Source organism: Thermobia domestica, chromosome 2 (assembly GCF_964235325.1).
Source record: "Thermobia domestica chromosome 2, izTheDome1.hap1.1, whole genome shotgun sequence".
In the NCBI taxonomy this organism is placed as follows: domain Eukaryota; kingdom Metazoa; phylum Arthropoda; class Insecta; order Zygentoma; family Lepismatidae; genus Thermobia; species Thermobia domestica.
This window is the reverse complement of record NC_137455.1, coordinates 308492462-308519087: the sequence shown is the minus strand read 5'-3', so window position 1 is coordinate 308519087 and position 26626 is coordinate 308492462. Positions and strand designations below refer to the sequence as shown.

The 26626-nt window shown below is 35.6% G+C and overlaps 1 protein-coding gene across 1 annotated transcript in view; it reads left to right on the top strand.

The window, feature by feature from the left end:
* Positions 1-1607: 1607 nt before the first annotated feature.
* Positions 1608-26626, top strand: part of CenG1A (Centaurin gamma 1A) — a 107081-nt gene continuing 82062 nt past the window's right edge. Inside the window, exons 1-2 of the mRNA XM_081748944.1 lie at positions 1608-2804; positions 19325-19557. Of these exons, the coding sequence (XP_081605070.1) occupies positions 2630-2804; positions 19325-19557 (408 nt within the window). The 5' untranslated portion in view covers positions 1608-2629. The remainder of the gene's footprint in view (positions 2805-19324; positions 19558-26626) is intronic.

The following is a 26626-nucleotide window of genomic DNA, read 5'->3' as shown; positions in this document are numbered from 1 at the left end:
GTTCACAGTATCTTCTGTTTTTGACATTACAATCGATTGAAACTGAGACGATTGAGAGGTGTCGACAGACGAAGGTTAAAATGTTAAAACCAATTTTTTTTTTTTAACATAAGATTGAGGCGATGATTAGACAGGAGATAAAATGTAACCTGATGCATTTTCTCTCTGAATACTAAGTCACATCGTTTGATTACACTGTTAAGGATATTTGAGGAATCAGTCCCTCAAATCATTCGTTTTTCTCACCAATTTATAAAATCATTTTAAAAGTGTCCTGGACTATTATTTCTTATAAAAAAATTTAAAAGTGTCCAGGGTTATCATTTCTCATAAAAAATCTTAAAATTGTCAAGGACTATCATTTCTTTCAATTGTTAAAGAAAACGGAACAAATCGTTTTATGGGGAAAATAGAAACGTATAATGTAAAACATTCCAGAAAAAAGTAAAACTTACGAAAGAAACGCATGACCTCGCAACTCTGCTTCCAAATAAAATCCGAAGTGATGCTAATGTTTCTCTTACAATTCCCCCTAACGAATAACACAAAGAAGTATATTCCAAATTCCAAACAATAATTCTTGTTTCACTTAACCATGGACCTGGTTGGTTTAAAATTACGGTAAGTCTTCTTTTTTAAGCCACTGAGCCTACATGATACATTGATCTACAGTTTAACGTGGAATCTGAACAATAAGAACTCCCAGCAGGAATCACACCCATCGCTAAAGTACGGACAATCTTTATATATATATATATATATATATATATATATATATATATATATATATATATATATATATATATATATATATATATATATATATATATATATAAATCTTGGTCACCCACGCTTTAGACGGACCATATTCTGGCAACCTTACGTATGAAATTGTAATTCTTTTGCTCGGAATGAATAAACAGTCAACCAAAGAAAATTATAATTTATTGTTTGATTTAATTCCATCTATAAATGAGAGTGTGGGACTCTTGAAGCACAGTTGCACGGCCAAGATTTTAAAAATAAAACTCCATACAATCAATCAACCTTCTTGGTCATTATGACATAAGGATCAGAATTAAATAATAATAATAATAATAATAATAATAATAATAATAATAATAATAATAATAATAATAATAATAATAATAATAATAATAATAATAATAAAGTTTAAAATAGATAAATTTCCTGTGACAAATTACTGAAATCTCTTCTCCCAGTTGAGGGAGTAATTACCTATGATAGTAATATCTTGTATGATATAAGCTATTTTTTAGAAGTACAGTACCGGTACCTTTGGATACTGATTATTTCCGCATCGTTTGACAATCCGTTGTATGACATAATAGTTCACGAGGTCAAATTGCGCAGTAGTAAGGAATCGAATCTTCAGCAATATTGTTACTTTATCTCCCACCTGTAAAACCCAAATTGATATGTTGATCGTTAATTTGGAAATAGAGAGAGAGAAAAAAAGGCGAATCCACAAAGGTCTACATGTTCTACATTTTATGAATGAAATACGAAATAACCCGGCAGCTTTATTTGTTATATTACGCAAGTTGTTCGACCTTGGCATCTCAGGAGGCAAGGAGAACACCTACGCGTGTGGTCAGAACATCGAGTTCCGCTGTGGCAGGATTTACAGATCTGTATATACCTCTTCAACATTTTGTATTTAACAAATACCAATTAGCGCATGACAAATTAAAATTTTCAGGTTCCTACTTCCACACACGCGCTAAAGTAGTATGATAATTAGGTGTCTAGGATGTTCATAACGTTTTATTTAATTATACATTATATACTGTATACCCAGTAATGAAAATCTAACTTGAATTTCTTCCGAGCTTAATTCTTGGCTTTAACTACAATATTTTACACATTTTACGACATTAATTTTAATTTTTCTAAACTACATTTTAAGCGGAAACGGTTTCCAAAATAGGTAGCGCATATTCGAAGCTATTGTTGTCACGTACTGGATGACACGGATAAGAACTCTACGTATGGTATCCCTATGATACAGAATTGCTTTCTGCACTTACAAGATAATGTAAATTATTCTTATGAAGTTCTGTTTTGTTTATTTAGCTATTGACGATTCACGGTAAATTGTATACAATAGCAATGTTGTCATATATGTTACGCGGATACATGTAATTTTTTTTCCAGGTCAATACCCGTGCCGCGCTTAGATTTGTATATCCCAAAAGTGTTTGTGTTGAGTGTACGTGCTTGTGTGTATTCTGCTACTAGTGTTCATCGCTTCCTGCTCAGCACTGGCCCCCCGACCGTAGGAGAGAGAAAGAGAGTAGGTTACACAATCTTCGTCATGGAAGGTGTGTTACTCCGAAAATGTATTCTCTTGAATTGGAATAAAAATGCATACGATGTGCTGAAAGTTCACTGAAATGTGCAAGTTTAAGAAATCGAGTAACAGTTCGTTTTATTTATGTTGATAGAGTTAAAAGTCTGAATGAAGTAGGATTTAACTTGTGGCCGCCATATTGACAGGAAGTGAAGACTGAGGTGTGTGTTAAATGGAATTGTAAACAAATTTCACATTAGTGCTCTAATTAAAATGGTGAATAGTGTAATGGGATGACAAATCCTGCTAATAGCAATGAATTCGAGACCACATATGCAGTCATATCTGACCAACTCTTTAGCGATTCGCCAAGAAATCCAACGATTTGAAAGTGTTCATCCTTCAATTTATGCCATATATGATTTGATAGAATTAGTACCAGATGCTGTAGTTGCTCAACAAATACGGGATCATGTAGTATGTATTGAAGGTAAGATATCTGATCTCTTAATACAAATTTAAAGTATGTTGGGTTCATGTAATATCATGCTTTTCTTCTGCTCACTCGGTATAGTGCGCTTCAAAGTGCTGACTGACTCCAATACGTAGGTCTCATTACCTAATATTTAGGTTAAAAAATAAATTTAAGAATAGTTAGGATATACAGATATTTACATACATTTGTGCAATTGAAAGGCAATTTTGACTTTTATACACTACTTGATTTATTACACGATCATTGTCGAAAGAAAAATAATATTGTTATTCAGAATTAGTTGCTAGTGAAAGGATCCGCAAACGTAGGGCTCATGCTAAAAACATTTTTGTACTATTCACATTTGTTTCCGTATTTATTGTACGTTTAATTTAATTGCCGATATACTTCAGTGTACCGTGAATCACATCCTCAATTCGTTTGCAGTGCTTTAAGAGGGAAGATGACCTAAATTTTACCATTTACAACTCAACGCTTCCTTCACTTTAGTATACATAATTAGTAATTCTGTGCATTACTGCTGTATCACCGGACCACCGAAGCAAACAAACAAAAAAAATTTAGTTTCTCCCCCCAAAATACTAGGTTGTGACCCTGGCACAGTTGCTGGTGATTGTTGTTGAAAATACAGTTTGGACGTATGGCATAAAAACTAATGCATAAAACACGAACCAACGTGTATTAGGTCACCACAAAAAAGCACGAATACTGTCTAACCGAGTCAGGGTAGGAGCGCAGCAGGGGGGTGGGCGAACGAAAGCGAAGTGGTGCGTCTCTAGGAAGAAGACGCGTCAGCGGCGGTGGGTATAGACATAAACGAAGATAGTGGAAAAATACTTTATATATCATAAAATCCACGACTTTTGTGTTGCACAGCTTTGGAGATGATACTAAATGCTATCCAAAAAAAAAAAAAAAAAAGTACCAACATGTACTAAATTAGGGTAGATTCGGTCAGGTTGGGTTAGATGTTCCTCTTCTGTAGTTCGTTTCCACACTTAAGATAAGCTGTTTACCTGTTCAGTAGACTATGCCTTCACACAATTTCAAGAACTGACACTCCTTATTTTATAACTCGATAAACTCCAACACAATATGGCACAGTCTTGTCATTTACAAACCATATCCACAGTGCCTTTTCCATAAACCATACTAAGTGTACCTCTACGCCAAATAGTCCGCCTTCATGTATAGTACCGCTTACAACATCAAAACCAACTAACATCAGCAAGTATTTTTTTTTTTTTTTACTTTAACTATTCTCCTCACCTTACTCTCACTTACTCTTTCTCACAAGCAAAACTAAATTCTACAATTCATCTTGTAAATTTTTAAAAATTGGTTAGTGATGCAGTTAACCTGTAATTCTGTCCCCGCTGATGTGACTTTAATTAGAGGGCGAGCAGACATCCACTCTTATAGTAAAGGCTTAATTTAGTAAAAAAGCATGTAACATCTTTTGGTTCTTAGGATAGAAGGATTAATAAAAATATAAGTGTCGGAGTAATGTTGTGTACAAATGTATTTTTCTTATTTAAAAAGCTGTTAGGAGTGCTTACTGCCTGTGCAAAATTAAGCAGATTAATCATATTTAATCTCTTAAAATAGTGTGTACTTGGTCAAATAATACAAGGGTTTCATCTGTATGCGCTTCTGTAAGATTATTTGCCTGTCGAATAAATGCGTTAAAGAATGAGTGTAGTTTGGTACATGGTCATGGCACCTCATTTTTAAAAAGAAATAGTTCGGTTTATGGCAAATATTCTTAAATATTTTGCCTTACTGTTTTAAACTTGAATAATAGGCATCTCACATTCACAAATCATATTGGAAACTGTGAAGTGCGACAACGTAAACAAATAAATATAGGCTATGTTTACTTTCGTGTGTGATACCGGTATCCATAAATAGAGACCGAATCTAATTGAACTACCCAATCTGTTATTACTCTCGGTAAAATTTAGTTAGATGAGTCATTCATCACGATGACTACGTTCGATAATTAATAATCGTATTAGAAGAGGTAAAACATATTTAGTAGCGTAAGCGTAGGTTAAGTTAGGTTAAATACTTATGAAAGTAAGCATACCATTAAATGAGTTCCGAAGTAATTTCACTGCATGAATTACATAAAGCAAACCTGCAGGTTACTTTTGGCACACCACTCAAATAATTGTTGAAAAATTAGGGTTAAGTTTCAAAGTTGGTCGTCCGTTTCTAGCAAAATTTTGAAAATTTACCGGGAGGGAATTGATAATTTGTTCCTTTGTGTGTTTGATAATATGTAAGGAAGTGGAAGTTGTGTTCATTTTTTTATAAGCTATATAAACATGGAACCATTTGGCAATCGAAAGGAACTATTTCGCGCAAGGTTGCAGCATATTTGGATTGTGGGAAAGAAACGAGCATTTGTATTTTGTACATGACTGCAGGTGTACAGAGATGCTTCAGTTGATATCCTTACGCTGAGACGAGAAATTACACTCTGTTAACTTTAATAAAGTAGGTCCAAACTTTCCTAACTCTATACTAAACCAATCCTTCCCTGTCCAACTTATTCCGTTCTTACTCTACTCTACCCTACTCGATTACACCTTCTAAAGCGGTCCTAAAAATTGATGACTTATATTTTCGTAGCTGTTATGTTTTTGTCAAAAACCAGGTGAACGACCAACTTCGAAATAAATGCCAGAAATTATAATTCTTTCGCTAATTTCCCTCTTACTGTCCCCTAAATGATTTGTGCTAAACGGCATAAAAAAATATCTCACTTGGCATAGATAAAATTCAGGAGACCCATGAAAAGTAATTGTTGAAAAATTACAATTCTTTTACGATTTCCGTATAAATACGGCGTCCGGATATATGGCATAAAAACTACAATGCAAAAATTACAAACCAACTTGTGCAAGGTGGTTACTAAAGAGCACGACTGCTGTCAAACCGAGTCAGAGCCGGGCGAAGCTGGTGGGTCCGTGCAGTGATGTGTCCGAAAGGAGTAGGAGCTTCAGCGACGGTGGATATACGCGTAAGCGAGGATGGTGAAAAATTGGTTTTGGCAATGATACGACTTTGAGTAGTACTTGGTATTGTTTCATGGTAGTAACGCTCTACTTGCAAACATGAAATACAACTTCTATACACTGTGTAGAACTATACCATTGCCACTGGTGGAAAGTAGCATCTAGTACAGTCATCTACCATATGCACTTATTTCATCCGTCGTAAAGCGCATGTAATGATTTTACACTAGTAACTTACACTACTGCTATATTACCTTGTATTTAACCCTTATCCGGGCAACCGGGGCCTCTCAGGCCCAGTAGCTTCATATTTTTCTTCGAATTTCTTAATAACCATAAATATTTCGATGTCATAAAATTCTGAATTATTCTATCTTTGGTCAATGTTAAAGTTATGAACATATCGAGTTGGTAAGGCTAATAGAGTTGGTAAGGCCCCAGTTGCAGTCTACGTTACAAAAATAGCTTGCCCGGATAAGGGTTAATGTGTCGCCTGGGGGGCGCGGTGACTCAGTGGTAGAGCGTTCATCTCCGGTGCTTGGGGTCCCTGGTTCGATCCCAGCTCGCGCCGTGTGGACTTTGTGGTGGACAAACACCGTGCTCGTGGCTTTTCTTGGGGTTCTCCCGTTTCCTCCCACTTTCTTCATTCCACCATTTCTCTCATCGCCTCCTTTAGCCTAACCGGCATAAACGTGGGACGTAAAACTTAAAGATTTCATTTTATTTTTTTTTTTAATGTGTTGCCTGCATAAATTTGTTCCATGTAAATATGTCTTTTTCACGCAGAGTATTGAATTTTACCAGAAAATTTTCCAAAATGTGGTGTGCCAAAAGTAAACTAGCACCAAAGCAAAACTTTAACATGGGCTCTAATTAAAAGCGAAAGATTAAGCATAACCAAATACACAAAACTACACTATTTATTGTGTAAATGTAAAGTACGTGTGATTGAATGTTTTGTTAAGCAGAAAATCCAGTTCTTTATGTGTGTGTATGCAATCAAAATTTCATCCTCAATCAATACTAGAGCCTCAAATTTCTACCTTGTGCCTCTATTTCCGTTCATGACTTTAAATCATTAGCCTCACAATATTTTGATCCTCTCTGGACTCATCCTCAAACCCAGACATGATGCTAACCAGAATCCACTTCTTGATTACATTATTATACCACTTCAAAACCTGTGAATAGAAAAATCGGCACCAAGTTTTCCGCGGTACACTTCTGCAAATTCTATTTAGCACTCCTTAGTTCTGGGTAGAAGGTGCGATTTCGAGGAACATTATTTAGTTTCTTCTAAGTCACTTGGTAGTGACTCTGGCTCACTTAGTAGTGATTACAGTTCATTATTTGTAATTGTGATGAGTATAAATACAGTGTGGACGTATGGGATACAACTACAGTGCAAAAAACACGAAACAATTTGTGCTACGTGGTCACTAAGAAACAAGAATGTTATTTAACCGAGTTAGCAGGAGAGCAGCAGGCTGCTTCGAACTTTAGCGAGGGGGTGCGTGCGTAGGGAGAAGGCGCGTCAGCAATGGTAAGTATACGCAAAAACTAAGTAATTTACACGGTTCTAAGTTACAGTACCGGTTCCGTAGCCGTCGATAGATTTCGGGGAGATAGCTACTAAATGCCATCTATTTCGAGTTTTAATCGATGTACCTAAGAGCACAGTTTAGTAACTAATACTAGGACCTGTTAAAAGTTTCCATTGAACACAAAATAATAATTCTATTAGATAAAAGGTTGTTTAAACCCATCTCTATATTCTGTGTCAATTTTCTTTATATTATTATATTTTCACGTAACCTTCAACAACACCCTAAGCTTGATTTGTTAAATCATCATGCAGTAGTAGAAGTTGTTAGCCTGTAAATATATTTGGAAAGTACGATCATCTAAATCATCTTATAATTTTTCTTTACTGTTAAGTGTTGCACTAATTTCGTTCGATTTTTTGTGTGATTTTTATTATTGGCGTTGATATTTTTTCTTGAAATTAGTTTTTGCATTGCTTCTATTTAAATGCAAGAAAACCTGGCCGTCCCTTCCACATAATACACTAATATGGTAAAAGGACATGTCTTTATAATGAGTACTTCTCAATAAGTGAGACGTGCAATTCTTTTTTTTTTTTTTTTTTTTTTTTCGACAAAAATACATGTATTATTACAGAATAGAACCCTTCCTTTTACGGCACAGACAGAAATTATTCTCAGTTCATTCGTATTTAGCACAGAAAATACTTTCCGCAATTTGAAAATAAATCCGCAATACAGTATAGTAGATAGAAAACCTTTTCTCCCACAAAACCTCTTAGTCATGGGCCTGTGACGTGGTGAATCACTAGGCAGAAGAGTTTCAAGCTCAACTTAAAGCCGAATATTGTTATTACTGTAGACCTTTTACTTTTAGTACAAAGGTCACACCATATACACATTAAAGTTATTTTGCAGAGAGGTAGCATGTAGGTCATAATATAATGTATACAGTATATTTTACGCTACACATTAAACACATCCCTCGGCGATTCTTTTGCTTTTTTAAAATGGAAGGTTTTTCGCTCATCGTCTTAGAGGTTCGAATACTGATTACAGTATTCATATTTTCCATATATTTTCATTTATAACTAATGTATTTATTGTATACTGCATATAATTACAGGACGAGTTGTGATTAATCTAAATTTGTTACCGGTACCTCTTTGTGACAGTCTCATCAGTATCTCTTATTCAGAGGTTTGACTGTATAATGAAAATCGATGTAGGATACAAAGGTAGATTAAACAACCTTTATTCGTTATGTACTCTACCCTATAGCATCCATTAGTAAAGGTTCTGTTAAACGTTTGGATTTATTCATCAGCAGAGAAATAAGAAAACTGCTTCATGGAAGCTATGTAGCGTCGGCGCATTCTCTAATAACGCCGGCAGATGCGTGGATTTTTTTCTGTATCTATCAAATTATCGCTGGGTCAGAAGTGTGGATTTATATAATTTAGCCCATGGAAAAATGGTATTAGGAAGTTCAGTAGTATTAACAACCAAGCAATTTACACCAACCAGAATCACTCACAAAATATGAATTGCCGTTCATTTTATCTCAAAATAACTAGTCATAAAATATTAAAATAGCGTTGATGCTTCTCAAGAACGAAGAGAAACCATTGATGGGATTTTCTTTTCATTACGAGGTAAAAAGCAGTCATCAAATCAAACAAAGTTATATCGGTATGACAGAACGTAACATTAAAACCCCGGCCATTGAACATATGAGGCATGAAATCAGGCCTCTGTAAATATTTGAGAACAACAAACCATAACTGCACAAATTAAAATTTTATATTATTTAAAAAATTAAATTCTAAAAGCAATTTTCATTGAAACAAAAGTTCCTAATTTAAATTCTGAACAAGGAAATTTAGATTACACATAGATGTCATTGTTGAATAAACTATACATAAAATCTGTAAATCTTACATTAAGCACATCGGTACCTATACATTATGAAATATTTAAAGTCAGCAAGTGACGCTATGTTAATTTAAATGTTGAGGAGATAACTGAAACACTTACTTGGTTGATTACGTCTGTGTGAGTTGTCCTGTACGGTTTTAATAACTTATTCTGTAAACTTATTTACCTGGTTAAGTCACCCATGTGAACATATTTTCCAAAGCAAAGGTTCTAAAATTGGAATAAGACCTCTTTATAAATTGATTGTTTATGTAGAAAAAATACGGTGGTTTGTTATGAAATGACTGCAGGTGTAACGATTCCTCTGTATAGGCTAACAGAGACTCACATATTTAGTGTATACAGAAGAATCGTTAAATCTGTTGTTACTTCATAAAGAAATCACTATAAAAAAATTGTCTATATTAAGACAGTTTGTCAAGGAATCATATTCCAACGTAAGAACCCTTAAACGCTTTAAGTATAAAACGTGCTTATGAAGTCATTCGAGCTTCGTGTGAGTGACTTAATCTGGTGAACAACGTCACAGAATAAGCATTTGAAACCGTACAAGAAAGCTCTTAGACACAGTTAACGAAGTAATCATTTTACTTGCTTCTTTAATCATTACGTTATGACACGTTACGTTATGACCCGTGCGGTAGTTACAGGTGTTCCTGTATACTAATGCCTGTAGCTTGAATGGTACTACCTTCAGCAATGAGATAGTAAAGGACAGGTATTGGCTTTAGGTTATAGAACGTACCGTGCACTAAAATAAAGGAAAAATTCTTACTTGCAAAGCAGAATAGTAAGGTTCTACTTTACATAAAATGTACTCTTTATTTGCAGGTGAGCGATATCATTCGTTGTACTTTATTTAACCTAAAACCAATACTCACTCTCTAATATTGTCCCATTTAAGGATATCTTTCTTTCATGCTACCAAAGTTGGTAAGTAGCATTATGTGCGTACTGCAGAAGTACTGCGCAATGCTAGAAGAATAAGAACAGTAGTCTGAAACATTAAGTATCTATCTGCTGTTATCTTTTAACAGTGCTCATCTAGATTGGAGTGTTTTCTTCACTTTTGAAATTTTCCTCGCGTAATTATCTCTCCAATACATGTAAAAGAAACTAGCGCAATTTTTGTGTATACAGTTGACAATTTTCAGATATAATAGTGTAGAAATCATGTGTACTCAAATACAGAGGGTATAGTAATGTTAAACTTAATACATTGTTTGAAGTTGCGCATTAATGTGGCATCTGGCAGAAGGTTACACTTGCCCAAAGGCTCTTTTCCAGATGTGCTTACAAATTGTGTATTCCTTTATGCTTCCTTTCATGTTGAAAAAATTAAACTCACCTCGACACATACACCCTCCTTTTTTTTTTCCCCTAAATTTGTCCATATATGTTTCTTCAACTGCTTATCATAGTCTTCAGTGCAAATTCTTTAAGGATTTTAATATGTTTTTTTGAACTTATTATTACCGGTAACAATTATTTCCTTCGTTGACATCGAACATAACCCTGAGTTTACTTTAAAAGAACCCACTTGAAAGGTATCGGTAAGTGTACTTCACTATCCCCACAGTATGTTACTTGCTCTTTGCTTGCGCCGTGTGGACTTTGTGGTGGACAAACATCGTGCTCATGGGTTTTCTCGGGGTTCTCCCGTTTCCTCCCACTTTCTTCATTCCACCATTTCACTTATCTCTCATCATCACCGTCTCCTTTAGCCTAACTGGCATAACTGTGGGACGTAAAACTTAAAGATTTCATTTTATTTTTCTGCTTTTTGCTTTATGTGCAAGCTCAGGAACGAAGAGTTACCAATAAAAACCCACAAGGCATTGTAAAAATTCCTTAACCATTAACGGTCAACTTTGTGCAGGAAAATTTTCCTATTTTTTTTTTTTAATTTTATACTTTAAATCTATTATAAATATGTCCTTTCATGACCTATTGTAATTTTCACTTAGAGTTACAGAGCAGAAAATCTTGTGGAATATCTCGAGTTATTTCGGACAGTTAAAAATACAATAACTGCAAGAACAGAATGGAATATATGCTGAAAAAAAAAATATGCTATCTTTGATTAAAATATTTAGACGTTGGTTATTGAACAGCAACAAAGTATACAATTTAAAAGAGGTGGCTGCTGCTATAGGTTGTATGGTTGTTCAATTTTTTTTTTTTTTAACACCAAAGAGCGTTGTTTTGAGTATTAAAATAATGTTTTAGAAAAAAATAAACATTTGTCCTTCAGCGCATGAAAGTATTAATGTATTTCTAAAAGAATCATTAAGAAATACTGAAAATAAAAGAAAGGTTGGTATTTCCAGTTGCAACGAGCGTTGCCACTGGATCTAGTAACATTAAGCATATGGTAGGAAGCTGTTCCTAAACATGGGGAACCGCCTTTCAACCTGCATCACTGCTATCTTCCCGTGTTGTCCAGTAGCAGTTGCGGCCATTTTTGCAACTAGTTACAGGGTGTCTACTGATAATGGAAATACTTGAAATACTGGAATTTAATGTTAATACTGTAAATACTGAAAATATACTGGAATTTTGATCTACATACTGGAAAAATTATGAAATACACAAATATCGTTTTTTATAATAATGGAATTTTTGAACTCCAAAAGTCCAGGAGTCTTGTGACTAGAATAGAATAATATATAATTATTATACAAGTTATAATATACTTAATAATACATTTATATAATACAAATAATGCTCTTGGCTCACTGTATCAGGCCTCCGAGCAGGGTCTACGGGCCATGAAAGTTATGAATTGAAGTTGTCGGTCAAAGGAAAGTAGTGAAATTGAGCTTCAGATCATGAAAAATGTGATCTTATAGAACAATACTTACGTAATACAGTATAGTTACTGAAATAATAAATTGTGATTTTCCCTATTGATCCGGCGTTAAGAAGTGACGCCATCTCTCTTGGGGTTGCAGATAGTCACTAACTTCCTCTTTCCTACTAATACTGTTCTCAGTTTCCGCTTTCCTTTCTTTCCCCCCCCCCCCTTTTTTTTTTCAATACCTTACGTATAATAACAATGGATGCTTTATATTATATGCAATGCTTCAAGTACAGTATACAGGGCTGCAAACAAGTAAGCAAAGTCAGGAAAAGTTTGCCCAATGATGGGAAACTGAGGGCCAGTTTTAATGCTTGGTATGGATGTGGCACATTGCTTGTGTAAAGATTTCAGCGCTTTCATGAGCAGCTACATACACCTAATCATTTGTTTTTCAAAGAAAAATGAAATCTTTGAGTTTTACGTCCCACGGTTATGCCGGTTAGGCTAAAGGAGACGGTGATTATGAGAAATGAATGAAATGGTGGAATGAAGAAAGTGGGAGTAAACGGGAGAACCCCGAGAAAACCCACGCACACGGCGTTTGTCCACCACAAAGCTCACTTGGCGGGAGCAGGGTTTGAACCCCGGACCCCATGCACCAGAGGTGAACGCTCTACCACTGAGCCACCGCGGCCCGTATTCCAAAGAAAGAAATCAAGGATAACTAAATTTATTAAAAAAAATAAAATATTCATTTGATGGTAAGACCAGGCCCGTATTTAGGTAAGTGCTATTCTGTGCTCGAGCACAGGGCGGCAAAATTTTGGATAAATGTCACGATAAAGTAATATTTAAAAGTAGTAACCCGCAGAGTCCCGAGCAAGCTCGAGAAAATATGTTAATGTGTTTAATTCGCTCAAATTACAGTAGTTACTAATTAGCTAGATAATCAGATTATTTTTAAAAAGTCACCCTCTCCCTCCCCACCCCAAGGGGCGAGGATGAACTTTATCATGAAAACTGATGCCGTTAAACTCAGTTACCTCGAAAACTATGAATTCAACATTAATATCTGTCGTTTTCGATTATTTTTAAAATTTCGCACCCTCTCTGGGGAATGAAGTATGAACTTGAAGTTGAATTGGATTAAGACTGTCCTATTCATCTTAGCGACCCCAAAAACTATGAATGCAACTCTAATATTGATAGTTTTCAATTATTTTTAAAATACTACCATGCTATTTTCATGGGTACTTTATACCCCTCGTATCTCATCTCAGGTGTAATCTAGGGACCTGGAACAGGTCATTTGGTTCATTTTCTCTACCATGAGTTTACCTTGCCCAGGGACCGTCGGGTCAAACATCTACCTTTGAACATAACACCACATCATAATCATCATTGAGAGAATTAGGCCATTTAAAATTGCGTTGTAATTTGTAATACCTAAACTGCTACTCAACAAGAGCTGGTATGTTTGCAAAATCACGGCTTGCTTCCTTATTTGGGACATAAGTTTGTGCGGGGGGAGGGAGAAAATTATTTAGAGCACAGGGTCGAACCATTTATAAATACGGGTAAAATAATTACAAACCTGGAATCATCAAGAATGTGATTATTCCTAAAGAACTTTAAAAAAATCATTGTATTATGTATTCGAATTTTGCTGATAGTTATACTGAATATACTGGAATTTTGAAATTGAAACTCAGTAGACACTCTGAGTTAGCTTCTGTAATAGTTATGAATTCCTCCACTTTGCAGCACTTGACTCAATTGGTAAAATGAGTGAGTCGCTGCAGCGTAGAAGAGAAGGATAGATATTGTTTTACCAAACACAAACTTGCAAAGAATGAATACGCATAGCTGGTGGTGGAAGTGTTTCTTTCCAGACATAATATCGGGGTACTTTGACCTCCCGGAGTTGGCCGAACTCAAGGAGCTTGGGAAACTTAAAATGGCTTGATCAATAGATCAGTTTGCAAATATAATGCCGTTGTCCCACATTTTGATTTTCCCTACATCCCCTTTCTGATAAAATTTTATGTAAGAAAGCTTGGGTGATGATGGAAAAAATTGAATTAGAGAAGCAACATAACGTTAGGGTCAGCAATGCACGCGGGCTCGTCAGGACTTGCAGGCACGCAGACTATTCTTTTCCGATTGGGAGAGGCCAGATTGGGTATTACGTTGGTGTTGTAAGATATTCCTTCCATGGGCGTCTTCACGAGAAAGGGGCAAGTGGAACAATGGACTTTAATCGAAATGCATGTCAAAGCATATAGATTTGCGTACTCACCCACTTTAGCATTTAATATATTTACTGTAATTCATAAAGTTATGCAATATATGCCAATAATGATTATTTTACATGAATAATTATATGCATGGACATGTATATATTCATGACTTCGCTTGTGTATAGGTCTTTCTCTTCCCCCCCCCCCCCCCACATTTACAGACGTTTCTGGCCTCAAGCAATTTAACATTAATCTCTCATCGCCTCTCAGAAAACCTGCTGACACGGTGTTTTTCCACCCCAAAGTCCACATGGTGCGAGCTGGTATTGAACCATGGACCCCAAGTAACTCAATGTAGGAAATAATTTCATTGAAATAATGGAACTGGGGATTTTAATAATAACTTTACTGTGTACAGAGGTCTTGCATACTCCTCATGTGCTTAATCGGTGTCTTAATTTTGTTTTCACCAAATTCCACAATTTAAAACATTGCTACACTTAAGAAGTGAAATGAGGAAACCTCAGTAGGCAGATATGATACAAGATTCGTTCTGTAATATGGTTTACAGAATGAATAATAAATCAAACTCAAATGTACACTCATGTCCAAAATGATTGTCGCGTATCTATAACTGTCTTCTTTTAAGAATATAATTTGACAGTGATTTTGCAGGGTACTTTTAATACTGGTAATATGTGTATAATTGGGAAATGTGTATTTGTGATAAATTTCGTAGGAAAAGAATTATAAATACGAAAATTAGTATGAGTAAAACAAAATGTTGCTAAATGGACAAGTACTGCTGTTTTGACGTGAAATTTGCCATACATATCTTTGTTGATTATACACATACTAACATTACAAGAAATACCGGGCGAATTCATTATCAAATTATATTCCAGAAGAATATATTTATAGACATGCGACAATAATTTTGGACATGAGTGTACATTGATGATAACAGAAATATGCAGTACTTGAAATCGCGGTACATTTTTTTTCTGTATTCCGAAATATACTTCTAGCACTCACAACAGAGAAATTCCTAAATTAAGAGTAATTTCAGCATCAGATTCAATAGTTTTTCAATTCATGATAATTACAATTGATTGAAAATCGACAAATCATTCAAAATATTAATGTTTATTAAGTAGTGTGTCGAATAAAAGAAAACCTATGCTGCTTTAAATAAACCAGCGAACAAAAATATATGGTCACTGAAAATTTGAATTTCTGTTCCCTATATTCATATAAAAAATGCTAACAAAATGCCAATCGTCGGAAGAGAGAGGTGCTTCTCTCCCCTACAGAAAACAAAGACAACCTTAGAAACAGCATGACAAAAACTACTACTGTCTGCTGTGGCGAAACTCTCCATTCATTGGGACTTGGTAAACAGCATTCCAGATTTCAATCAGCACTAATAGAAAAATGTGCATCTCGGAAAGAACAGTCCTGTGCTCTGACTCCAGCAGCGCTTTACATAGTCTCACGGATGTGTCAACTGTGCACCCTATAGTTCAGCAAGTTCTACTCTCTTGCCATTCCTTACGACTTGCAGGTTGCGATGTCCAATTTTGTTGGGTGCCTGGCCATGCTAGTATTCCAGGGAACGAGTGTGCTGACCGTGTTGCCAAAGAAGCTGCCCTTACAGGACCTGAGTATCCGTCACCGCTCCCCAGCTCTGATATTCGCCCTGTAATCAACCGTCTTCTCCTTCAGTGCTGGCAGACAAACTGGGATGAGCACCTTCAGAATAAATTGCATGCTGTCAAGCCGCGACTTGGTGTTTGGGCCACGAGTTCTCGTCCTTCAAGACTGGAAGAACGACGATTGGCACGATTACGTATCGGACACAGCCATCTGACCCATGGCTACCTCTTACGTCGTCAGAACCCGCCTTCCTGCACCCAGTGTGGTGCATTCCTGACCATCCGCCACCTTCTTGTGGAATGTGTTCCTCTTGCTCCTGAGCGAGCCCGCCTTGGCTTACCAGCTGATCTGTCTACCTTGCTTGGAGACGATGTCCAGATGATCCAGAAAGTTTTCACCTACTTGCAGCTTTTGCACGTCTTGCGTGATCTGTGAGTGCATTTCTCACATTTCTTTTAATTAATTTATTTCTGCTTTTATCTACCGTTTGTGTTTTTTCATGGTGGTTTTATGCTTGTCATAGCATTTCCTTGCTTTTATCTTCTTTACTGCACTGTCATATTCATTACTAATTATGGGCTGCCCCACGTGTGTGCACCTATTGCCGAACTGCCCCGGCAGAGAAGATTAACATGCTGTTGTGTACTAACCCGTCCTTGTGTTTGTGTATCGAGTTTGCACATTTCTTGAATGCTATGACATTTTAATTCATAAATGACCGAACACCTTTTACGTACTCCAGACTTTGCTTTTACTTTATTATATCTGTGATACTATGCTTTTTTGTTCTTGGGTACTTCATTTTTCCTGTCAGAGAAGGGTGCAAAAGACCTCGATGTCGACGCGCCCATATAAACCCTTTCAATCAATCAATCGGAAAGAACAGAGGATGGACTTCCTTTCTAATAACTATAGTTTATTTAATTACGAAGTTTTATGTAACTTCATGCATGAGTAAATGGATTTTTCGTTTCTTTTTCCTTAACTCTCTCATTCATGCGCTACAGCACATGCTCTATATTCTCTTTATTGCTTGTTCAGCAGCGTCGGTATAGAAGTTTTGTGTATAAATAACGTATACACGTACAAATGTATCATTGTCAGTGTCGTACATCGAAAGTGTTTGTTCATTATGTTTTTTAAAAAAGGAAATATATCTTAAATCAGTAATAGTGGAAATGTATCTTAAATCAGTAAATATAAAAATAGAGCTTAAAGAAACTTTCGTTTTCATATTTCCTAAATATTATTTAGATAAGACGCAGGAATACGGGTCCGCAAAGTTGAGCATGCAGAAGTCACTCTCGAACGCCATATTTTCTTTAAAAAATGTAAACTCACAAAACCTTTCAGTTCAGATTATGATTTTTTTAAAGTATATTCATTGCTACATAGCATAAATAAGTATATGTAGATTTGTGTCCAAACCCAACCTTTGTACAACAATCACAAAGCAATTTTTAAAATATTTTTCCGTCGAAAATACTAATCTCTAAAATTCTAAAAATATTACAGGTGTCATACATCAAAGAGTAGTACATATCGTGAAAAGAAGAAGCAGCCACTTTGCCTCTGAATTGTGTGACGAAGTTTGAAGAAATGTTATTTTCGGACCAATGTGTTCAATGCTATGGAAAGAAATTTACGAAAACCAGATTGGAATTATTAAAATGATTTATTATGATATCTAGTCTGGTTATAATACTGTTACAGAGTTCCAGACGCCACTGTTGGTTGTGAAGACGATGAACTGACGTGGCATTCGAATTTGCGATAATTCATTGTAAGTGCTGCTGTAGAAAAGAATATATTTCTAATGGTAACCATATGGAATGGGATGATTGCGAAAACAGAATAGCAGTGATAGCACTACACGGGTGGCAAACCAGCGAAAAAAAAAAAAAAAAACTTAAAAATCTACTTCTTTTCTGCATAAAAATATTCACCTAATTGTAGTAGAGTATTGTGTACTAGTTTGGACAAAGTTACTAGTACTCTGAATGGTATGCATTACAAGCTTCATAATGTTTCGCTAGAGCTCCAACACCATCACATGGTCCTTTTCCATGTTTACTTGTACTAAAAATCTATTCTGAGGAAGCTTCTATTTGGAAAATTCATAGAGTTGAAGGCGGTTTTTAAAATGACTAGCAACCCCATCTGAGATTTTTAGTTCTGGTTGGTTTAACACCAAGGCTTTCTTTGGTCTTCTGAAATGCTAGCAAACAACAGAAGAATCCTATCCTTTGTTATCATTTACAATTGTGAATCTTTTGTCTTATTGTTGCAATAGATCATTGCTGTAAAAATTGATATTTCGTCATTCTGCCGATGTACTTCTGATAGAATAACAGACCAATCATCTACAAAATCACAATGATTGATTGAGTGTTGGACAATCATTTTTGTTTCATCTTTAGTTCAAAAGATGTGATTGCACATTTTCAAAACTTGATTACGAAATCCAGAGGCAGAATAGTGTTTTTTTTTTTGCTCTCAGGATATGTAGTACTCGTAGATCTTTGTAATATTTTCAGAATTTTTGAGGTTGGTATTTTTGAAAGAAAAAAAAACTAAAAAGAAAAGTGCTTTGTAATTGTTGTACAAAGGATTTGAGATGTACCAGTTTTTTAAAAATATGACGTTCGTCAGTGGCTTCTGCATGGTCAGCTTTGATATGCTATATCTCCGGTACACATTTTTAATAAACTAAAACAAAATACATGTTTTTCTCTGATCCTCTTATAGATTCAGTATTCAAATTTCCGAAAAGTAAGAGGTAATGATTTCCACCCCTTTGCCTATGTGTAGGTGGATTGTGTCAATACTTAAATTTTTAGCGTAATTGTTCAGTATTTAGTAAATGTTACGTAAGTGAAATAGTTTGTGTTGTCGATATATATTCCCTATCGTCAAATCAGTTGTAACGTGACAGGCTTAGATGATGATCCTAGCAAGTACGAAGACCAACTGGAAAACATTGACTAGTTTACGTAGAGTAAGTATAAAGTGGGGACAAGGCTCATTCGTTACATCCTATCTTTGGTCTAAAAGGCTTTAAACGTGGGACGTAAAATTAAAAAAAAAAAAGGTAGTATTTCATGTTGCTTTTGTAAGTCTCGTAGTTAGTCGATTAGTAAGCGTATTTGTTTTTGATATGCGTAATAACGGCTGGGTACTCAGTTTTCCCGTTATTCTGTAGAACAAAATCTATGAATATAAGCAAAACAACTAACTAATATTTAATTGTAAAAAAAATATTTTTTGTAATTGTAAAAAACAATATATATTTTTTTGTTCCTGTTTCCAGATTCCTTTGTGAATAGTCAGGAATGGACGTTGAGCAGATCAGTGCCTGATTTGAGGTTAGGAATTGTTGGGTCACTTTCTTCGGGGAAGTCTGCTTTGGTCCATCGGTATCTTACAGGCTCGTATATGCAGGAAGAGTCGCCAGAAGGAGGGCGTTTCAAGAAAGAAATTGTTGTCGATGGACAGAGCTATCTCCTCCTCATTAGAGATGAAGGTGGACCTCCAGAACTTCAGGTAAGTTTCCTTTCTTTCTTGTTGTCTTCGTTTTTTCCTTTTTTTCTTAGTGTTGCATTAAGTAGCCCGAATTGATTGCCTTTTGTCATATACAGTATTTACTCCAATGTAAGAGCTTCCCGAAAAATGTGCGTCGAGTTTGAGAATTTGATTTTCGTGTAGATACAAACACCGTTTGTAAGACCAACACAGAAAATTCACGCAACTACCAAACCAAATACTCATGATTTGTTAGACCATGAACGGAAGTTTTGCTGGTGATGCAGTCCTTTTCAATATATACTCTGAAAATTAGTACAGATATGTTAGTAGTTAATATGCATCATATCTAGGTTACTGTAGACGTTGACGACGGTAGATTTTCGTGGCCCACTGTGTGTTTTTTCTAACATTCAAATTTTATTGTAGGTTAAATAAGAAATCATGTGTTGAGTTCATTCAAAACCAGTCACTCGGCTTGTCCAAGCAAAATAGATGTCGGTTGTAGTACAGCTCACGTTCTGGTGTGTAGAGGACCATCCTGAACGGCGAAATAATGTTGCTGGAAGATTGGAATGTTTAGCTTCAAGTTAATGGACCGTCACATTAAATCAGGACTTCTGGGTTAGAATTCTGTCCTGTTGCACATTTTCACTCTTCGAAATTTCAAAAGTTAGTTATGTTCCACTATACTCCGCCTACAGATTGAATAGTTTTCATTCGTGCTTCCCATATAGTTAATGCTTAACGACTAGAATTTAAGTGATGGAATTTATTAAAGGGCATTCTTCATTTAGTTTAAAATTTTGGTATTGTCATCACTATAGTGAATATTCTTTACTATATTATAATTACATGGGGGGGGGGATATTCAAAATTAACAAAAAAATGGCTACATACCAATGAATCCTCCCTTGAAAAATTTAAAGATTGTGACGTTTCGGAACTCGCAGCTGGTTCCTTCCTCAATGGCAAGGTAAAAGGGATTAAAACGGAAAGGAGATAAAAGGAGTAAGACAAGGAATACATACCACTATATAAAAGTAACGTACAAAAAAGATCCTGAGATGAACAGAGCAGAGTGGGGAAAAAAAAAAAAGAATAAACTGAATAAAAAAGAACACGGTGTCTATGTGAGGCCACTATTGCCAGATCCAAAGTATGCATCAAAGGTAGGTACCTAAGTTCGGTCAATGTTGCCAGTATCAAAGGTTCAATGCAGGTTTGTATTTATGAATAAAGAACGATTCTTTAATTTCCCGTTGTTTTTTTGATTTTGCTGAACCTATTACCTTAACCTGTTTTGTATTATGTGAATGTTGTTTTAGATGAAGCGCTAAACCCGAAACACCTTCTTCTTGAGACTTTTTTTTTTTGATTGTCTAACATATTCCTTCACACGCGTGTTAATATTATGTTTAGTTTGGCCAATGTATGAGGAATCACATTCGCAATGGACGCGGTAAATACCTGCTTTATTTAATGGATCGACAAAATAGCTTTTAAATCCAGTGAGATGTTTTTGTAAACTTTTGGGAGGAATACTTGAAGCAGATATGTTATGCTTTGCAAGAATACGTTGAATTTTTGTTGAAAGTTGTGGAAAATAAGGAATTCCAATCCAAGATTTGCTTCTTTGGAAGATACCGTTTTAGGGACTTACAGCGATCTACGTGCTTGATTAAACCATTTTTGTAAAATACACAGTTTATATCCGTTTTCTTGTCCTATTTTATATAAAAACTGTATTTCTTCATTGAGATCTTTTTGACGGTCACAAATTAATAATGTTCTACGAAAGAAGTTCTTCCAAATATTGACCTTGTACATTGGCGGATGAGCTGACTGTTGATGTATGTAAATAGTGCCTGCGTTGGGTTTTCGGTATACTTTTGTAATAAATTTATTATGTGATCGGGTAATCAATAGGCCTAGAAATAAAAGGCCGTTATCAGATTCATGTTCAAGGGTGAACTTCAGCCTAGGATGCTGATTGTTGAATTGTTCAAATATTTGTGTAAGTGTATTTTCGTCACGAACAAGTAGTAAAATATCATCAGCATAACGGTAATATCTAACGTATTTAAATGTGTCCTGCCGTAAAATAGACGTTTCAATCTGATTTAAAACGATATTTAACAATATTGGGGATAATGTGTTACCCATGGCTAAGCCATCATTCTGAGAAAAGTAATGATCTTCAAATTGGAATATATTAGTTGTTAAACAAACCTCAAGTAATTGTAATAAAAAATTAGTTTCATAGGTAGAAGCGCCATTTTGTAATAACCAGGATCGAGTACAGCACAAAAACATCTCACTGGATTTAAAAGCTATTTTGTCGATCCATTAAATAAAGCATGTATTTACCGCGTCCATTGCGAATGTGATTCCTCATACATTGGCCAAACTAAACGTAATATTGACACGTGTGTGAAGGAATATGTTAGACAACCAAAAAAAAAAAAAAATTAAAATGAAATGAAATCTTTGAGTTGTACGTCCCACGGTTATGCCGGTTAGGCTAAAGGAGACGGTGATGATGAGAGATGAGTGAAATGGTGGAATGAAGAAAGTGGGAGGAAACGGGAGAACCCCGAGAAAACCCACGAGCACGGTGTTTGTCCACCACAAAGTTCACTTGGCGGGGGCTGGGATTGAACCCGGGACCCCAAGCACCAGAGGTGAACGCTCTACCACTGAGCCACCGCGCCCCCCGACAACCAAAAAAGTCACAAAAAGAAGGCATTTCGGGTTTAGCTCTTCATCTAAAACAATATTCACATAATATAAAAAAGGTTAAGGTAATAGGTTCAGCACAAAAATCGTTCTTTATTCGAAATACAAACCTGCATTGAACCTTGATCGAACTTAGGTACCTACCTTTGATGCATACTTTGGATCTGGCAATAGTGGCCTCACATAGACACCGCGTTCTTTTTATTCAGTTCATTCTTTTTTTTTTTTCCACTCTGCTCTGTTCATCTCAGGATCTTTTTTGTACGTTACTTTTATATAGTGGTATGTATTCCTTGTTTTACTCCTTTTATCTCCTTTCCTTTTTAATCCATTTTACCTTGCCACTGAGGAAGGAACCAGCTGCGAGTTCCGAAACGTCAAAATCTTTTAAATTTTTCAAGGTAGGATTCATTGGAAAGTAGTCAATTTTTTGTTAATTCTTCACTATAGTTTACTTCAAACACTTGGTCGCTAATTTGGAAACTACATATTGCGTTCCTTCTCTTTCTTGTTGACATAAGAATTAGTTTTTAATACTGTCCATCTTTTGCAAATTTCATCTGTGATTAATATTTTGTGTCATTCCGTCTGTCATCTATCTGATATGAATGTTCGTTCTCAAATAATACCTTAAGCAGTTTCTTTTCCTCTTTTTAACTATCCCTAGTATTGTTCTTTTTCCTCCATCTTTTACCAATACTTTCCATCTGTGCACCGAGGTTGTCCGTTGGAGATGCCCGAAAATTTGAATACATATCTAGTGAAAGTGTACATAGTGACAGGTGGTACCTAGTTTACAATAAAATAATGAATGAAGTGAGTGCAAAGGATTCAGACTATTTCATAAGCTATGTGGAGTTAGAACTCTACTCTTCCGAAATTCTGAAGTTTAACAGATAAAATGACATCTAAATAATTTTCAAGCATCTCTAATAAAGGTCTTATTTTTAAACAGAAATCTTTTTTGTAATCTTGTTAGAAAGTCGAACAACCAAGCCTACCACAGACTGTGTATCGCAAACACTGATTTCATTATAGCTTCCAGTCCTCAGTTTCGCGTAATTTTCATGAAGTGTTTCTCGACCAGTGTTTTGCTTTCTAAGAAATACATGTCAAGTCTCGCTTCCATACAGAAATGGAGAAGCCTTATGACAGGTAGCTATTTAGGGGCAGGTAACTTACAAACCATCTATTCTATCATTGGCCTTCTGTTGATCTACATCTGAACCAAACTATCTTTAATCGTAGCAATATTTTGTCCAAATAATTCTGATCAATAATTTGTATCATTTCTGTTTTATTTAAAATAATCATAGTTATCATTTTGAGGAGAAAGTATAGTTCCATTGTAAAGAAAAATGCGTGTCATATCACATTGCAAAACTCTGATACACTTCTAACCTAAGTAAATTCAATATTTGAAAGCGAAAGTAGTACATCTATAACTTCCGGTTAATGGAAGAGCAACGTTGGGAACGGAATCTCTTTTAGAAAGGCCGAATCCATTTCAGAAGACCATTTTTCGCTGTGTTTTTCCGTTTTTGCTCTATGAAAAGCCAGTATTGAAATAGTAGTAGATATAAACCACTTTTAGTTTTAGAAGAATATAAGAGCGCCGGTAGAACCTCTTGTAACTTTGAATCCATATAAAAAATGAATTTTTACTATCTATTGCCGTTTTTGATCTGTGGTGATCAATGTTCTAACTGGTATAACTGTAGATTTCTACCTCTTCCGGTTTGAACAGTGATAAGAGTAGAGGCAGAAATTATTTTTCGGGTACTGAATCAATACCATAAAAACCCTTGTCACTTTGTCTTCTCTGATATGTGTCGACAAATTGATGGACTGAAGGTATAGCTGTGCTATGAGACTGATAGTTATGCGTAGCATAGTTTAGAAGTCTAAAAATGTTGTAAATTACACCTGAGGCGTTTTAAATATTCATCTGCATAAATGTATTATTCAAAAACCTTTGAAATATGTGGAGAGTTCCGCAAGTTTGGTGAGATTCGGATCCAGTGTACATCTCGAACGTCCTTCTTCCTTTAGTAATGCCTACGTTTCAACTTGCTACTGTTAATACTTCAATTAAGTATTTGTACAATTAGTGATCTCTTTACTCAATGTTCCACAGAATACCCATTTCCTTGTGGTCATCTTGTGCCATTTCTGTTCCCCGGCCAGGTAAGCTTGTGGTGGACAACATTGTGTCCGTGGGTTTTCTCGGAGGTACTCTCATTTTCTCCCACATTCTCATTAAATCAAATTTTCATAATCATTCACTTGTCTTAATCACTCGTCACCCTTAGTGTAAAGGGCATAAACGGGGGATGTTAAACTGAAAGATTCATTTTATTTTAATGCTTCGTAGATATCTAGAATTAATCACCTGTTTTATGCTTTTGCCTTCCAACTTCTGCAGTTGATACAGTTCCGTTTCTTCCAATCACCGTTGCTTTTTTTTTTTTTTTTTTTTTTTGTTTAACGTTTGTGTTCATCTCATATTCCTCATAACTTCTTCCGAAATTTTTTAATGTTGCGTTAATTTTTGTTTCGAATTCCGCTACGAGAGGCAAATAATCTAGAAAGTATTAATGTAATTTGGCGGAAAACATGTAATAATTGAGTAGCATGCGGAACTGTAGTTGTTAGGTATTGAATCTGTGAAAACAGTTTTTAGATAGACGTGGAATATGGTTTTGTGACATTGTGAATAGGAGATTCCATTATGTAATTAAAGTATAGATTGAGAATTGAGATTGTTGTATTTAGATAGTAAGATGTCGAAGATGATTCTAAAGTTCAATGAGAAGTATTGTTCATGAGATTAGAGGATAATAAAGATATTAAAGATGTCATAAATATCCTTACAGTGCGCTGGTTTCTAACTACTGTGAGTCACTTCTATAATAATAAGTTAACATATTCCAAGATAATTCCCTGTATTAAGAGCAAATCTGACAACATATATAGTAATAAATATTTTATCCATAGAAATAACATAAAAGAAAGAAACTACCTTAAACCTTCTACCTCCTGCCGAAATATCGACTTAACTTTATTGACTCTCATTTCTTAAAGATGTCATTTATTTCCTAAAGGAGGCTGCGGTGGCTCATTGGTAGTGCACTCATCTCTGGCGCATGGGATCCCTAGTTCGATCCCACCTCCCACCAAGTGAGCTTTGATGTGGACAAGCACTGTGTGCGTGATTGTTTTGGGCATTTCCGTTTCCTCCAACTTTATCATCCATTGTATCATCGTCTCAGTGCATAATTGTGGGACGTTAAACAAAACATAAAATGAAATAAAGTAAAATAAATAATAATAATCGTAAACGTACAATCAGGCAAATTGAATCTACCATGTCCCCTGTTTTATTTGGGTACAGAGTTCCAAGTTACTTATAAATAAATGTTCTTTAGGCGACAATGTTGATTTTGTGTTCACGGTCAAAGATAATGCCTTGAACTGTGTGTTTTTGAGCTGTAAACGCAAACAAGAGAGAAAGCATTATCTACCACGTGGTTACATTTAAAGACGACTTCTACCGCTACAGTCCCGTAATCCTTTCTTCCGTAATCCGTACACCTTTCCTTTCTTTGTTCTGTTCAACAATGCATGAGATCCTCCTTTGTGAATGCACGTATTTTCTGGCAGGTAAACCCGACTTCTATTCCCGGTGGAGGTAGTTTCTTCAGATACAACCTTGGGTAGTTGTTCGAATCCCACTTGAAACAGTATAACCCTTCTCAGATAACGTCGGGAGTACCTGTCTTCTACACATTAACCACCTGTCAGGAAAGCTAACTAGAATCTAATAAAACACAGGATAGAAACTATTTATAAACCTTCTGCCAAACTCAGGGTCCTGGTACGTCCAGTTAAAGATGATTTAGGCCTTAGGACATCGGGAGTGTATCGCATTCAATACTACTAATGGAGTAAAGTCTGTATTGAACACACTGGGCACACTGTTGAAATTCGCCACAAAGACCACTCTGATTAATATTAAACGACTTCAAATAGAAAAATCGGGATTGGGCGAACATAGTAAAATGGAGAGACAGAACACCTTGTTCAGAAATCACTTTGCGAGTAAAGTGTTCAAGCTACAGGGGGAGAAAAATCAAGGAAACAATAGTAGTACTGGAGAAAGGCAACAATTTTAACAGAGACACCATCCTACAACTCAGCCAATATGGGTTTCATTCATTGGAACAGAATCGAAAACAATCAACCAATTAGTACCTGCTTACAGTCAACCAGTCAGAATGAGGCTATAGATAGACAGTGATTGTATCTCGATGGACCAATCACATTCCGCATTTTCCTTTGCATCCATTTA